The 17,777-nt window shown below is 38.5% G+C and overlaps 1 protein-coding gene across 4 annotated transcripts in view; it reads right to left on the reverse strand.

Annotated features, from left to right (window-relative positions):
* Positions 1 to 17,777, reverse strand: part of usp25 (ubiquitin specific peptidase 25) — a 64,752-nt gene that overhangs the window by 11,498 nt on the left and 35,477 nt on the right. For 2 of the 4 annotated variants that reach the window (XM_061963160.1, XM_061963159.1), the window contains 6 exons: positions 16,719 to 16,858; positions 13,119 to 13,265; positions 10,936 to 11,031; positions 10,396 to 10,574; positions 7,801 to 7,879; positions 7,585 to 7,664 (listed from right to left, as the gene is read on the reverse strand). In XM_061963160.1, the coding sequence (XP_061819144.1) occupies positions 7,585 to 7,664; positions 7,801 to 7,879; positions 10,396 to 10,574; positions 10,936 to 11,031; positions 13,119 to 13,265; positions 16,719 to 16,858 (721 nt within the window). The remainder of the gene's footprint in view (positions 1 to 7,584; positions 7,665 to 7,800; positions 7,880 to 10,395; positions 10,575 to 10,935; positions 11,032 to 13,118; positions 13,266 to 16,718; positions 16,859 to 17,777) is intronic. The other 2 variants (XM_061963161.1, XM_061963162.1) reach the window with 2 other exon arrangements.

Raw genomic sequence — 17,777 nt, forward strand, 5'->3', positions numbered from 1 at the left:
TGTATAAAGTACTCAAGAGGCTGCCTGTTCAACCCAGTAGAAGCACACAGGAATTCCGGAACAAAAAGAAAAACATAGGAGGCGTCAGAGGCAAGGAAAATAAGAGACGCTAACTATTAAAAAAATAACAGAATATATGACAACATACATGTTGACTGTGTGAATATGAGGTGTGTCCTGAAACCAATATTGAAATCAAGAAGTCCTGCAGCATGTTAACTTTTATCGAAGCTGGACAGCCAGTTAATATCTAAATGTTGTCCTGCCTTCTTGTATTTTAATCAAGTCATTTACAAAAGGTAAACATGGTACTATAGGCTACTAAAAGCTAGCAGCTACACAACAGCTAAGGACACAATAGCACACAAGCTAGACATATGTAATAAGTGTCCTTCATTAAAAAATATTGCAGTCTAAAACAGCACATTCGTCAATATAAATAAGTATCAAATAGTTATTGTTGAATATTACTTACACATAAAAAGTCTTAAAGGCAAAGCATAATTAGAAAGGATCCATTAAACTCGTCAGCATCGTTCAACTTACTGCGTCATGAGCTTAACTTGATCAATTATTGTGGCTACTATGTAACTGCAAAAAAAATCAATTGCCACTCCACTTTAACTTAAAGGGGTTATATCATGATTTTTTTTCTACATTTAAAGCACTTCATTGGAATGGTGGTTCTTTGTTCAAGGTTTTGCATTAATTATGTTTTACAGATCTTTTTCAAGCCACTCTCTGACCGTCTCTCCACCAACTCTCGGTCAGTGTCCAGTCTGCATGGATGAGCGAGGATGCGTCTGAGGAGACCGAGGTGTCCGATACATGCTCATTCAGCCTAGACACTGTGAAGCTTGTCCGTCCCAGCGCTCTGCGCTAGCTCCGCAGCCCTGTCTCTTCATCCGCATCTCCTCCAGTCTCTCCAAACGGACTCTGGTGTGGCAGAGACCCAGCAGCTGGTCTCTATGGCCAAAAGGCCCGGCAGGTAGATCCAGAAGTACACGAAAAAGCACCGCAGAAGTCACGAAAGTGCCACCCCTTGCCACACAGTCCCAAAGGGTCTCGAACCAAAAAGCAACAAAAAAAAACATGTGAAAACAAAAGGGAAACATCAGGAACACAAAAGGATGACACAAGAGCACAGAGCTCCAGCCACCAGCAGCCACTACAGCGGCGCCATCTTGGAAAAAAAACCCACATCCAAAACATTCCTCCTCGTTGGGAAAACAAATGTTCCTATTTTGTTTTCGTACAAATTCCCGGTTTTCCCGATATTCCAGGAATTCCGAAATACCCATGCTCAATTCAAACTGCTACCACGTCAACATTTTTCAACCGATTCCAAAAATTCAAACACCAACCCATTCATATCATCTAGGAGAATTGTGCTAGTATCAATATTTTCAAAAATTTAATTTTTTTCCGAAAATCCCAAATTTCCAGTAAATTCACATTCAAATTAATGGACTTATTCATAGTACTACAATGCCCTAAATTCTCAAAATGTTGCACCATTTTAAACCCTAATCCAACTTTTAAACCATCCAGTCACACAACTGTTCTGATATATTGAATGCAAAACATGTTTTTCCTTTCCCATTGACAATGAATGGGCATTATACGATCTACTGCATATCCCACATTTCTTATCCGATTTGAACCGTTGCACCATCCACACACTCTGCTCGCCCTGGACATTCGAGCCAGCATCTTTCCCGGTTTGGAAAATTCCCTGATTATCCGGAATTACCAGGAATTTCCCCCCATTGAATATGAACAAGTAATGTACAAACCTCTCCACATCCCACATTTCTCAACCGATTCGAACCGTTCCAATCAAGGAAGGCGTGTAAAAAAGGTCCCCCGCCCCCAAGGAGTGTGGGGTAAGGCAGTGCTGTGTAGCAGCTCCTGAACTCATTAATTGCATCATTGACTACTTGTCACGTTTCTGCGAACAGATCCGTAACTTGGTAACTACAGCCTCTGTCATAGTCCCTTTGGAGACCATTGTGGCGACACCGGCACATATCCTGGGAGACAAAGCTTCGGGTTTACAATGCTTCTGTCATCTCCATTCTTCTGTGCGGCTCCAAAACATGGCCGCTGAATACCACACTGGGGCTAGGCTTCAAGGTTTTGATACGAGGGCACTCAGGAGAATAAAAGGCATCACATGGACCCAGCATGTCATAAACCACACTTTAGGAGACTAAACCCAACAGCTCCCAGCATCCCATCTCGCAGAAATTAGGCAGGTACGCTGGTATGGCCAGGTCATCCGTCTGCCCGTGGAATATCCAACGAGTGCCATCCTAACTTTCAATCCCCAGCAAGCCGAGATTGGAGATGACCCAGAGGTGCCCCGAACACCCACTGGCTGGGTGTAATACTGGCAGGGCGGCGTGGCGCAGTGGAAGAGTGGCCGTGCGCGACCCGAGGGTCCCTGGTTCAATCCCCACCTAGTACCAACCTCGTCATGTTCGTTGTGTCCTGAGCAAGACCCTTCACCCTTGCTCCTGATGGGTGCTGGTTAGCGCCTTGCATGGCAGCTCCCTCCATCAGTGTGTGAATGGGTAAATGTGCTGTCAAAGCGCTTTGAGTACCTTGAAGGTAGAAAAGCGCTATACAAGTACAACCCATAATAGTCCAGGACCTTAAAGCCTGTAACGTGACTCTGGCACAAGTGCAACTCTTTGCACACAATAAACCCAAATGGACAAACCTTGTTGCCACGGTTAACTCTACACGCAATGAAGTGCAAGAGGACTAAAGAAAGAAAAGAAGGGTGAGTTGTAGGACATACAATAATTGAGAAGAACTGTTTTAAAGGAACAAGGAACATGGTGCACACTATCAGGTCAAATTCCTTGTGTGTTAACTTGGCCAATACATCTGATTCTGATGTACGCTTAATGTGGAACTTGCTGCCCACTACAACGAGGTGAGTTTTAAAGGAAAGATGTCAGGCAATGACCTTATCTTAGTTTGGTGCTTTTCAAATATTTTCGGTCATGACCCCCCCTACATTAAAATTACCATTGAGAACTTGATAACATTTATTTATTTATCTGTACAACACACTGTGTAAGGTATGTTGTTTGGATATACCACTGACAAAGACTATTTTTTTCTTTTTGTTCTTGTCACAGACTTTTCAATCTCTTCTTCTATGTTAGCTATTAACACGTGTGTTCCTGTGTCCTTATAACTTCTAATGGGTGGAACAGAGAGCCTGTTGATTAGATTGAGCACTGCTGCCACCTAGCTGCAGGCGTGTGTATCATTCTAACACGAATATTAGAGTGTAGACACAAATTATAAAAATCTCCCCTGCAGCTCGCAACTCCGTACTGGGGTCCCAACCCATTATTTGAGAAAAACAGCCATGCCCACACGAATACGGATACATTAAAAACTCAGTTTTGATCAATTAAACTTTAATAAGTAATACTAACTTGAAGTTCTTTGACACTTTACAAAAGTTATTTATATCAGGCATGTGATTTGAACTGAGAAATGGATGGATGGATGGATGGAAAAAAACTGAAAATAAGCCGGTGGTCTGGGGGAGCAGGTCCCCAGCCAGGTGAGGGGACAAGGGGGAAAACCACATGTGTTAACCTACTCTATACAGTATTTACAACCTTACTAGTATTCACTTCACAGCCACAGATGGTTCATCTAGTTATTTACATTATTTACACATTACTTTGGTTCATTCGCATATTACTTTGGCATTTTTGCTTTGATGGCTCTGACATGAGCCTTCCTGGCAAATTTCTGAGCAGCTTGCATTTTCCTTTTTGTTTCTGCTTTAGTGGATTCTGCCTTGGATTTTATAGCCAATTTCTGTCTCTTCGACTCCCTCTCCACTTATAACGGCTACAAATACAAAAATCATAAAGAGTACAAACAATGTTTATTCGATTAGCTAACTTCCTTTATCTGAATAGCCATTTGTGATTTATAGCATGACATAACAAATATATTGCAGTCATGTTGTTTGTTTCAAAATGATTCAACTTTTCATTATCAAAATATAAACAGTAGAAATAATGAACACTACACTTCTCTTTTGTAAAGTAAATCTGAACAGCCGACATGGGCATCTACATCAACTATATGATTTGCCTGAGAAGCTGGACAGGACATAAAAAAAAAATAAAAAAAATAAAAAAAGAAAAAAAAAAGAAATAATGAACAAAATGTCAGTTATTGTCTTGTTCTAAAACACAAATGAAAATGAAATTCAGCATTTAGACAGGCTATGTATACTGTAGCAAAAGTCATCAAATGTCTGTCACAATCATGTGTGTTCTTAAATGTGCGTAAATAATGTTCTTAATAATTTATAATAATAATAATAATAATAATAGTTCTTAATAAATAATGTTCTTAAATATGTGTAAATAAACACTTATTCAATGCTGAGAGCAGTTTTGATGTGGGCTTACATGGTAAAAAACTAAAATGAATGTGTTGGGCATTTTTTTTTATCCAGAAGGATACATTTGTCCAAATGTGGCCAAGTAGACACATTGTGGGTTTCCTGGACATCGTCTACATCACTAAAACAAAAATCTAAGGAAGAGAATCCTTCTGCTATATAAATCACCCGCTAGAATATTCCCTCTTCTCTTCTTCGACTCTGTTGTTGTCATTTGGGATGTGCGTGTCTGTTGTGATTTCCCTTCCTGGTTCGATGACCCCTATCTTGCCTGATTGGTCTGTCCGTAATCTTTTGCCCCAATCTTAACCAATGGCGACTCATCATAGTAAACCTACCAAACAATCATGGATTTTCTTATACGTGAACCAACCAATCATCATTGATGTTTCCCGTATATTTTCTCCCCTGCCCGTGGAGTTCCTTCGCTATGTAGCTTTGATTTTTACGTTAATAATTTTTAATGGAAAACTGTAGTTTTTGGCAGGTATGGCAAAGAGACGGATCAAGATTTTAACACATATTAGGGTGGAAAAAATTTAAAATATTTTTTAATATTTTTGCACAGATAGACAGAGTTCAGACTATAGGTGGAAAAATCACATGCCTGTTTAGATAGCAATAATAATAATAATTGAATGAAATGCTTTTATTAGGTTCATAAAAACTGCAGCTGCACACTGTTTACGATCTACTGCGTTGGTAAATTCCTCCATTAGTTGGTTAATGCCACCAATGTTGAGATGATAGCTCTGTATCTGTATTGTTTGCCAGTGAGCGTTACAGTTTTATTCATGAATTTGTCCAATCTGTTAAATAATTTTTTCATGATTTTAGAAGCTTGTGGAAGCAAGGAAACCGTTCTACAGTTTGTAAATAGGGGTGTAACGATTCGTTTGAACCGCAATTTGTTTTGATCATTGTGTTTACCGACACGCTTCATGGAAGATCTCTTTTTTTTTTTAAATAAACGACTCAAAACAATTCAGTGAGTTGAAATCAAATCAATTCAGTAACTTTTTAGCAAACTAATTTAAACGAGTTGGACTGTGAAATAAATACTGGATACTGGACACTGCAGGTGAAGTTTCCTATATTCCTGTTATTTTCCGCAAGGGAAATAGGTATAAATTAATTATGGACACAAACAACAACAACTAATGGCCAATGCATTCACATCTTATTTGAATAAAGCGCAAGCAACACTTGAGGTTGATTTAATAAGAGGAATCATTTTCTGCTCTTATTTTCAACATTTTAGACATTTTCAATAGAAGTACAGAACCAACATTTTAACAGTAGATTTACCTGCTAAATAAAGATCTGGCCATACAGTGTCTGTTATCCGCCTTGGCGTCGCTGATGTGGTGTGCGGAAGGAGGTATCCCCCTCATCACTGTTGGGTGTTGGCCCCCGCTACCTAATTTCCATAGCCTCATTGAGCGTTTCTTGTATGTATTTCTTTTGGATTAAATAACTTTTCTTTGGGTGCCTGTTTAACGTTATTACAATTAAAAGTGCTAAATTTCATATAAAGCTGTTCTTAACTCCATTTTTTTCCTTTTTCTAGTATCGATGAAATAGATCGATTGCCTTTTAAAACAATCTTGGATTGATAAATATCTTCCGGAAGGCAAACTTTCCCAGCAAAGATTGATTCACTTGAAATTCAGAAATAAAAATCAATCTTTAGCTATATTGATCAATCGTTACAGCCCTATTTATTAACAATGGTAAACAACACTGGCTTGCTAGCTTCAAACACAACAAGACAGGGCTATTCAACTTACCGTAATTGATTTGGGGGCCAAATTTACACAGAGCGAAGGCCCAGGGGGCATAACTTTTCTCTTCACTATTATTCTTATTTTGTATATTCCCAGGTAACCTGCTGTTTTTAAGGACCTACTGCAAAAAAGCTAGTCAAAGATTATCTATGACTACATTTACACTGCAGACAAAGTGGGCTGAATCTTATTTTTTCAAAAATCTGATTTTTCCAGCTGATTCCTGTATAAATACGCACAGGTGGCTTCGACGTCACTTGCACGCGCAGTTCGATAAAGTGAAAACGAAGAAAAATTATTCCGTAAATTAACAAGGAAGTCGCTGCTACACGAAAAAACATGAACACAGAACAGCGTGTTAGTGGGTTTGTGCCATGGCTGTTGGGTAAATGAAGTAGGCAGATGATGGACAACAACTGATTGTGCTGCACACACAAATGACGTAGCTTGATCAAAGATGACGTAAAAGTCGCAAACAGTAAAACTGCAGTCACATTTGAAAAGATCAGATTCCAAATGGATTCGGACTACCTCCAGATGTGGACCAAATCTAATGAGAAAGTATCCTATTTTAAGCACTTTGGAGCGTTCAGACTGGCAAAACATTTCTGATATGTGTCATTTGAGGGCAAAAAAAAATCTGATTTGGTGTCCGTGTAAATGGAGCCTATATGACAGCACTTTAGTGTTGCTAGGAATCCGCTACAAAAAAGATAAGTCTTTTCTAAGTTTTTGTAATTGAAATACTTTGCCGGATTTGGCCCATGGGCCATCAGTTGAATAGCCCTGCACCAAGAAGACACATTGTATATTTAAGCGTAAACGTAATGATACTTTCACTCTACACGTTTAAACAGGGAAGGACACTGCTATTGCTGCGAAACTTTTGACAAAATCCCAGTCAGACCTCCAGCTGGCGAGATAATTTTTGACAAGAAAGACTTTATAGTTTGCGTGACAAGAAAAGTGCGACAGTACCTCATGTTTTAACCCTTATTTAACAACAGAACATTTAAGTTATGTTGGTTTCATTCCAGGTGTGTTTCAAAACACACCTGGGCAACTAAAAAAAACATTCTGTATTTCCTGGGCTTCATGTAATTAAGTGTGTGCTGATTTTAAAAATAATGTACACTTCAATGTACATGTTGAGGAATTATAATGCTATCAAGTCAGCTGTGGCAGCTTTTCGGGCATCTGATTGGACACAGTGTGTACAACAGCCGGTGAATGCGTTTCCGTGTGGATGTAAATAATTTTAACACCAGACAGGCGTTTTTTTAAAGTATCCATGTTTGTGTGGACATGGCCTAATAAGCTCTATAAAATAGACAAATTGGATCGTACTTTGTCTTGTGGAAGAGCTCCAAGCCAGTGATCATGAAACTGGTTGTCTCACGGAAGTTCCTGTAGTCCTGGTGCCATGTCTGTTTGGATCACATAGGGTATGCCCGATGAGATTATCAGATTTCAGAAATAATGCTGACTTTCTTTGATCCAGCATTGTTATGTAACCATGCCAAAGCAATGAAAAGCATCCGAACAGTGACATTTTTTGCTGACCTCATACTCGTCCATGTTGACCTCTTCGGGCTTAATCAGGTCCAGTTTTGCACGTGCCACATGCATAATGCTTTTGCATCTGTTAGGGAGGAAAGGTAGCAGTCAGAAAAACTTGTGGCAACTGATAGTGAGTCGCAGATGAAGAGCTCTAGCCTGCCCCTGGGCCATAACAAGGCCTAATAAATCACACTGTAGTGCTGTGGAAAAGTAAAACACTCCTCTGGTGGCTCTTATTGAGGCCACAGTGCACATAAATCTAATTATCTTGCTTAAAATAGAGAAGTGACAAATCAATTTTTCACTCAAGAATTTGGGTTGAGGACAGTAAAGCGCGAGAAAAAGATGAAGTAAGTAACCTGTACCTTACTGCAAAGCAAAAGGAAATAATGGAAAAATGATTGCAATGTTGTTATTAGACATTATGTCTTTTCTGATTGATGCTTTTAAATCAAGGTGAAATGACAGTAAAGTAATGCAGTAGTTAGTCTTGGCCGAAAAGCAGACAGGCTGCCACACAATCACACTCATTTTTCTGCTACCCTCTGGTGGCCATTTTGTAAATGAAAAATGCCTGCTGTAAAAACACTTAATGGTATTGTTGAGTTTACTTTGCTACTGTAGTAAAAGAAAACCCACATCCTGCTTCTCTTTGCACCCTCAGTGTAGAATAGATGGCGATAGTTGCTTCAGCTATCCAAGTGTGACACAGAACTAAACATTGTCAAAAAAACAGAGAGTAAACTACCAAAGGAAAACAAATTTCGTTTCATGGACAGTGAGTCAATGTCAGTCATACAATATGAAGTTAAACCTACGGAGCTGGGAAAATAGGCAAGACATTTTCAAACCTTGACAAAGTACGGCCCACGGGCCATATCCCTCTTATAAATTGACGCCATGCATGGATTAAAAAAAACATACAAAACTGAGCAAAAAACATGAAAAGTAAACAAAATATGTTAGGAAATTGGGTATGTCAATCTTACAACTCCCAATTCAATTCAATTACAATTCTTGGGAGTGACGATTCCATTCAGAATCGTTTCTTTAATCAAACGTATTGGTATATAAATTATAATGAAAACCTCAGGTTACAAAAACCTTTTGGCTGCTGGCGTAAGACGTATACAGGCAGCGAGTAAGCACGAAGAAAGCTTAGGTAAAGTCTTATAAAAATGGATTTTTGAAAATTTTGAATCAATTCAAATAAGAATCCCGTTTTAGATGTGAATCGATTTTTACCAGGATCCATAATGGTAATACAATTGAACTTTCTACTGTGGCTTATTTTTGTTGATTCTTTAATATTGTCACAAACAAGGCTTTGGGTGATTTTCGATTAAAGAGTGTTTCACAGCAGGACCCACTGCTTGTTGAGTAAAGCAATCAATGCATTCATTGCATTTAATTTTGAAAAAGGGTATTTATTCTGAGGCTCATGGAAAATAAAGGAAGCCCCAGAATTTTCTGGCTTTTTGCATACTTTCTGACATGAAAACATGAACTTCTCTATGAACAGCACGTCCTGGAGCATTTTTTTAAATCAGTTATTGGAGCTATTTTTTAATGTTAGCGGATTTATCGATGTGTCATAATTCCTAATAATTATTTGTCTGATATCTACCGTGCATCCCTACTAATAATAAACATTTCAACAATAATGGGTTAATCATTATCTTTTTTTTATCTACAAATCTGCTCACTCTTTGTCACGCAAAAGATAAAGGTAATTATTATTCATTTTTGTAGTATTTGCTCTGATTAAAAAAACTTTTTTTTTAATACTTCAACAAAGGATGCTAAAATAGTTCGTAAAGGGATCATATAAAGATTTGTTTTCCACATGTAAAATACTTTCTTGTGGTCTACAGAACATGAATGGTGATTATTTTTACAGACCGTCTTCTTTCGGACCTTCTCTTCAGGGTGTGCCGTTTGGTGGGTGGTCTTATTTACATGCCTCCACTTTTATTGCGTCTTCTCACCATCATCCGTGTTGTAGCTTTTAGAGTTTCTATATCGAGTCTACTGACAGATATGTTAGAACCATACACTACTTTGTATTAGAAATGGCGACAGCGGAAAACACATGTGCACGTAAGAGCCAGTCGGCCTTCACAACAAGAGGATAAAGAAAAAAAGGAACTTATTGATTACAATGTCGGACTACAATGGCTTGCGCAAAGCTCTTCGGTAAAATGTTACCATATATGGAGATATCGGCTGTTGTAACCAATGAGAAAAACCTTACAAATTGAGCAAAGGAGTTGTTTTTGCAAAATACGATTAGTGCACTTCAAATAATTTTGTGTAAACTTTTTCAAATAATTTTGAAAATGTATTAGAATGAAAAATAATCAACCCGTGTTCCTCAACACATTGTTTTCAACTTTGGAGGTTTCAATGTACTTCTTGGTCGTTAATTTCAAGATTACATGCATTTTGCGGACCTCCATTCAAGGCTCAATCACATTAAAATGATGATTATCTGGTGACCAATCATATATTGTTTAACATTTTGGACTAACAATGCACTTAAGTGGAAAGGGGGGTGAGAATGAACGAAAATAACAGGAGGTTGTGTTTAGTGCATGCCTTTCATCAAATGCCAGGTTCCGATCGGCAAACTGAGTGAGCAATGTCCTCTCCAGGATCTTCTTGGGTGCTTGGTTCTGGATGAAGTAGACAATGACATGCTGGAGTCGGTAGTCATTCTCAGGCAGCGTGTCCTCTTGGGCAAACCTCAGTAGCCGAGCATATTCTAGCTTGAGAGCCTATAGAAACACAACGATCATTAAACACAAAGCTTCCTCAATAGTAAGCTAAGACGTACGATGTAAGAAATAAGTGTTATTATAGTAAGGTGTCTGAGTTACACATGGTGGAGTTTGCTTTCATTTGTTCTAGTGGCTGGTATATTTTGCTACTGACATCAAACAGAATGACTGAATAGTCTCTAAACTGCCCGGCTAAAATGGTAAAAATTATGTTACATTTACTTAAGTTAGTGTTTGACTTTCAGAGAATACTACTGGAATGTAAGACAGAAGAAGACACAGACGCTGATTTGCATGAAAAGAAGGTGCAAGTGGGTGGAAAGGGAATGTAAAAGGTGAAGGAGAGACAAGTGTGTACCTTAAAAAAGGCTGCCTCGGGCCCATTCTTTTCAAATACTCTGCTGGATTTGCCAATAGCCATAATTACACCCTGCATGTTCGGGGTCATCATTGCCTGCCCGGGAAGCAGCAATTGCATTAAACAAAATAATAGACTCCGAGTTATTCACTCTGAAAAGCTCAAATAGGAGCATGCCAGACAGACATAAATCTGCATTTCATGCATTAATTAGAGCAGAGGTTCCAGTAGTGTGGGGATCGCCCCCAACACTACACATTTTTGCTGGGCAACAAGGGAGATTACATTCTACAGAGAAAATATTTTAAATTGAGTTAAATCTAATATATTCCACAATGCTCTTGCACACAGTGCTGTAGAGTGTGTGTGTGCGTGTTTGTGTGTCTGTGTGTGTGGTCGCTTTTATTTTCCAATGTTGATCAGATTGATTTTGTTTGATCTCACAGTGTAAGTAGATTTGACAAACTTTTCTTTACATTTACAGAAAGCACAATGAGCCAAAACATAGGTGAGCAGTTGGGTTATAAAAATCAGTTGGTCAGTACAGTGTGACGACTTGAAGTGTTGGCATTGACTTACAATTAGGCCTGGGCCGATGATATTATTGAGTGCAGTAGTGTAAGCACTAATGTACCGTATTTTTCGGACTATAAGTCGCAGTATTTTTCATAGTTTGGCCGGAGGTGCGACCTATGTGTGAAATTATTAACACATTACCGTAAAATATCAAATAATATTATTTAGCTCATTCACGTAAGAGACTAGACGTATAAGATTTCATGGGATTTAGCGATTAGGAGTGACAGATTGTTTGGTAAATGTATAGCATGTTCTTTATGTTATAGTTATTTGAATGACTCTTACCATAATATGTTACTTTAACATACCAGGCACGTTCTCAGTTGATTATTTATGCCTCATATAACGTAAACTTATTCAGCCTGTTGTTCACTATTCTTTATTTATTTATTTTAAATTGCCTTTCAAATGTCTATTCTTGGTGTTGGGTTTTATAAAATAAATTTCCTCCAAAAATGCGGCTTATACTCCAGTGCGACTTATATGTTTTTTTCCTTCTTTATTGTGCATTTTCGGCAGGTGCGACTTATACTCCGAAAAATACGGTAATCATAATATATAATAACAACAACAACGCAAGTAATCCTTTGAAACGCAAACATCTTGAAGTGCAGTTTTTCCCCCAAGTGGAAAAAACTGGGTCATGTGGTTTCTTGTGTTTTCTTTTTTTGTTGCCATCACTTTCCAAAGAATTTGGCATACTTGCTTGTTCGTCCGTCCGTGTTATGCTGGGATGTTACTGACGTCACGTTCGGCTCACGTCTCGCCCAATGAATATTGGTGGTGGTCAATTTAGCTATGTTTTCAATGGGAACTAGGTGCCATTTAGCTTTTCTCGAAGAAAAAATGCCCTATGCTTTTGTTGTTTTCGGCTGTATGAACCGTTAAAATTGTGGAAAGGATAAACGTTTCTTCAGAGTTCCTCGAGAGGTTATCAAAAAGGGTAATCCTGCTTATTTGATTTGAAGTCTAAACATTCCAACAACGGAATATTTGGCTTTAAAATCATCTTTTTTCCTTCTATTTTTTGTTACTTTGCAGTGATTCTCACTAGCGACTACCAAGGCTTTGTCGGTCCAACCTGTGTGTGTAAGGTAGCAGCACCGAATCCACCCACTGAGACAAAGATAGTAGACGATCGGTCGAGAGGATTCACAGTGTTTAACGCTGCAATTTAACAAACGCACATACTGTAAATGCTGAGCGCGATGCACACAGTGAACCCTCTAGTACCTTGTTTGGAAGAGACAGACAGAAAACAAACAACACACATGGAAATGGTAATTTATCGATGCCGGCAAAAGGATCAACTTAATTTTAATTTATTGTTTGATTAACTGATTTATTTATAATTGGCCCAGGCCGATTTTCCATGACAGAAGCTAACTTGGCTGTGTAGTTGCAGAAAAAGCAGCAGCCAGCTTTTTGCAAAAGGTGAAAATGGTTTAGTGTGGCTCAATTTTTTTTTTTTTAGAATTGTCATGCAAAAAGAGTGTAGTATTATTGCATAACATTTTCACTCTGAAGCCATTCCTAAGCGTCAAGCATAACAAACCTACGTTTATGTATCATACACAGGCCAGATTTTGAGGGTAAAGCTCTACCTCATCATCATATCCCCCCTCTTCTGACTCAATGACAAAGGTCCCCACGTTGGGAATGGCCACCTCGATTGTGTGCTGGCCAGCGGACTCATCCTCCATGACAAGGTCAGGAGTTGGAGTGGAGGGTGTGCTCAACTGGCCTTCAGTCTGAGGGAAGTAGGAGGACGGGACAATCGCACAGCTGACACCAAACTGATGGAAGTTGCAATCAATAGTCATGATTGTGACTACTATGAAACTAATGCAGCCTGCTCAGAGATGCTTAAAAACACACCCACTCAACCGGTTACGTGCTAATGGTTATCGTCGGATATATTTAAATGGCTATACAAGAATTTGCCATGAAACTGTGCTCTGTTTACAAAACAGCTCTCTGTGAAATGGCCGTGAGGCATGTATTTAGCTCCCAGGAAAACATCTATCCATCCATCCATTTTCTACTGCTTGTCCCTTTTGGGGTCGCTGGAGCCTATCTCAGCTGCATTCGGGCGGAAGGCGGGGTACACCCTGGACAAGTCGCAACCTCAGGAAAACAAAAAAAACTAAATCCCATTGCTACCTTACTCTGGTTTAGATACATGATTCTCACATCGCAAAAATACCTTCTGTCTGACATTTCAAGCAAAAGCAACAAACGGTACTGCACTGCATCTAACACTGGTACTGTTCACATTTGAACCGACACGGTACCAATTCACAGGACTAGGGAATCAATACCGTTAGTCAACGGAAGAAATTTTTGGTAGGTTTGTGTGTTCATGTGGTATTTAATTTTAATTCATTTAATATTAAAATCTCATTTATTTTTTATTTCAAATTTATCGGTGAGCTAATAATAATAACAGTGTTGTCAAGTTGGTATATCTTGTTCTCTTTCTATTATTAATTTCAGTTTGGCCCAGGTGCGTTGCTGTAGTCAGAAAGAAGTATTTGCTGTTGCTATGCATCTTAATCGCAGTTTTGATTACAAAACCTGAACGTGTTTAAATTACTATGTAAAACTACTAATGCTAATCGGTAGCATGTATTGCTGGGATATTACTGACGTCACGTCTGGCTTATGTGCCGCCCAATAAATATTGGTGGTGGTCAAGCTAGCTCGGTTTTCAATGGGTACAAGTAGGGCTGAGCGACATACCGGTTCTATAGAGCAGTGGTTCTCAAATGGGGGTACGCGTACCCCTGGGGGTACTTGAAGGTATGCCAAGGGGTACGTGAGATTTTTTTTAAATATTCTAAAAATAGCAACAATTCAATAATCCTTTATAAATATATTTATTGAATAATACTTCAACAAAATATGAATGTAAGTTCATAAACTGAACATCAAATCAAGTAGGCTATTCCATTCATTACCATAAACCCAGAGTTTCCCCCATGCCATGATGGTTTGACCCTCACTAAAATGTCTGTCAAAAAGAACTGTGAAAAGAAATGCAACAATGCAATATTCAGTGTTGACTGCTAGATTTTTTTGTGGACATGTTCCATAAATATTGATAATAAAGATTTCTTTTTTTGTGAAGAAATGTTTAGAATTAAGTTCATGAATCCAGATGGATCTCTATTAAAATCCCCAAAGAGGGCACTTTAAGTTGATGATTACTTCTATGTGTAGAAATCTTTATTTATAATTGAATCACTTGTTTATTTTTCAACAAGTTTTTAGTTATTTTATATATTTTTTTCCAAATAGTTCAAGAAAGACCATTACAAATGAGCAATATTTTGCACTGTTATACAATTTAATAAATCAGAAACTGATGACATAGTGCTGTATTTTTCTTCTGTATCTCTTTTTTTCAACCAAAAATGCTTTGCTCTGATTAGGGGGTACTTGAATTAAAAAAATGTTCACAGGGGGTACATCACTGAAAAAAGGTTGAGAACCACTGCTATAGAAAATACCCAAAATGTATTTGGGACAGTAACGCTATACCGGTATACAATATATTGTCACGCTACGTTACAGCCGCTTGCTGTCCTTGCGCCTGACAGGCACAGAACAGCTGCTTCGCTGCTTTTTCCCCCTCTTTGGCTCGCCTTCACCCCTTTCGTGTTTATTGGGGATTCTCTGTGACGCACTCTGATGTGCTATGCCTGCACATTAAATTTTCCTTTTTTTTTTTTTTTAAATGATGGCACGCTGCTGACTTGGGAGTCCTGAGTGAGCAACCCTTTGGTCAGAGACTGCATTTAACGATTGGTGAGTGACTACAGCTTTATTTAAACATACCAATTTGCTTTAGAACCTTTATTTGTTCTTGTAGCGACTTTATCACTAATCTCATCTGTTTATGTTGTTTACGTCTGTTAGCGACTTAGCACAGAATCTAACAATAGCTTGGGATGTTACCATGGCTACCACTTTTTATTTGACAGCGCAAGTATGCATAATCAATAATCACTAAACTCTACAAAAAAAGTAAGGCCATATAATTTCTGCATTTACGTAACCGCTGACAGAGTCACATAATTGGCCAATAAAACGGAACCCGCTGTTAAACGCAGAATATTACGGAAATTGACAAATGTAAGTGAAATGTTGTCACTTTGAGGAGAATGATATCGATGTAAGATTAATGGGCAAACAGAACAGCAGCTTGAAAGGCAATTTATTTTTTAGCCTAAAGTGAGTCTCCTATATTTATCAAGCTGAGAATAACAGCACAGCACACTTCCCCCCCTTCACAATAATAGCACGGTGAGCCAAATCTAGTCAGGCGAAATAAAGAAAATAAAGGTTTAAAAAAAAAAACAACCTTACACAAGCATAATGTACTTGAAGCACTTATTGATACAATTACGCAATTATTATGCTTGGACCTAAAATACTGGTCAAAATTGTCCAAAGATGTATTGCACTAAAAAATGTGAGGATTTTTCCATTTAATTAACAAACATTGTATTAAATTGTATTTGACACAAACTGCACACACTCTATGGTGGTAAAATAAGTAACAGGTAAAAAAAAGTAAATAAAAAAAAATCTAAACGCAAAAACTTAATTATAATGTTTTTGATATTGCTATTATTTTAATTTATTGTCACTGTTATTATTATTTCAATCAATAAAAGTTTAGTTACAAATGTCTCAAAGTGCTGCACAAACCACAACAACATCCTCTGATCCCACATCAGGACAAGAAAAAACTCAACCCAATGGGAACAGCAAGAAACCCTGGAAGGGACCCCCCCCCCCCCCCCCCCCCCGGTTGTACAGAATTTGGTACCCATTCTTTGTTGTCATACACCTTAGGAGTGGCATAAATATGAACGCAGGAATAACTTAAAAACACATCAACCTCATTATATGATACAAAAGTACATTTGAAACATACAAATAAGTCGGAAAAGTCGACAATGTAGGCCAAAGACCCTTTAACCAGGCAAATAAATATATATAAATAAAATATATGTATAAAACAGAGCAGAAAATAAAAATAATTAAATTGAAGTGCAAAGAAGTGGGTTGCAAGTGTTTTTTTTTTTTTTAAACATAAAACAACATAAAATTGTTCTTCTCTTAGCTTTGGTATATACAGTTAACATGGCTGCGCTAAGATGTGTGGTGTGTGAGTCTTCCTGTGTTTTACATACGCCATTCAGCAATGCTTCTGGGCTTCTCTCCTCCTGTTCTGCAGCCACTCTGGAGATGGCCCTCTCTGTGTCCTCTTGTAGGTGCTTTGAGTCATTGGTGGGTGACGGCTGCTCCATGTACTCTGGATCCTGCTGTGGGGCTATAGAACCGCAACAAAACAGGAAACGTAGAAATATTACAAAAACATGTCTAAGTTACAAGCCCAACTGGAAGAAAATTATTAGGGGAAAAATAAAAAAGGTTAACCCAAATAAGTTCAATGTCTGCATTGAATATGCATTTAAAGTACGGCTGTTCGGATCAGGGATTTATGCTGCGGATTCCAATCATCCATCAGTGAGATCGTCCATACCAATTGTGACCACAAGTATTAACCATACATTTTTCAATTGATTTATTGTGAGTGCTATTTTCAGTTCATCAATATCAGCACAATATTTTAACTAGTTCCTTATTCACTATTATTATCAGTGTTGGGACTAACGCGTTACAAAGTAACGCGTTACTGTAACGCCGTTAGTTTCGGCGGTAACTAGTAATCTAACGCGTTATTTTTTTTTATTCAGTAATTTAGTTACCGTTACTACATGATGCGTTACTGCGTTATTTTACGTTACTTTTGATGTAGTATCGGCTAGAAACAGAAACGCTGCGGTGTCTTTCTTCTGAATCTTCCTCTGTCACAAGCCGGAGAGAAGAAAAGAGGCGCGGTCTATGTGTGTGTGGGGGGGTGGGAGGTGGGGGGGTGGGGGGTGGGGGGGAGGGGAGGTTTGATCCGCGGTTTGATCTATGAAACAAAAAAAAAAAGTTGTTGGCACGTTCAGTCCACACACAGCGTGGTCATGGCGAGCGCAATAACGGAGGAGCTTGAACGCCCAGCGCCATTGAATCGGTGTGTTTATAAGTGCAGATTCGGTTGTGCAAAACCAGGGTTTTAAACACATGCTGAACGTGCTTGAGCCACGTTACGACATCCCGTCGCGCACCCACTTCAGCAATAAGATTGTGCCAGATCTTTATGAGCAGGAGAAGAAAAAAGTTGTGGATGAACTATCCCG

Source organism: Nerophis lumbriciformis, linkage group LG09 (assembly GCF_033978685.3).
Source record: "Nerophis lumbriciformis linkage group LG09, RoL_Nlum_v2.1, whole genome shotgun sequence".
In the NCBI taxonomy this organism is placed as follows: Eukaryota; Metazoa; Chordata; class Actinopteri; order Syngnathiformes; family Syngnathidae; genus Nerophis; species Nerophis lumbriciformis.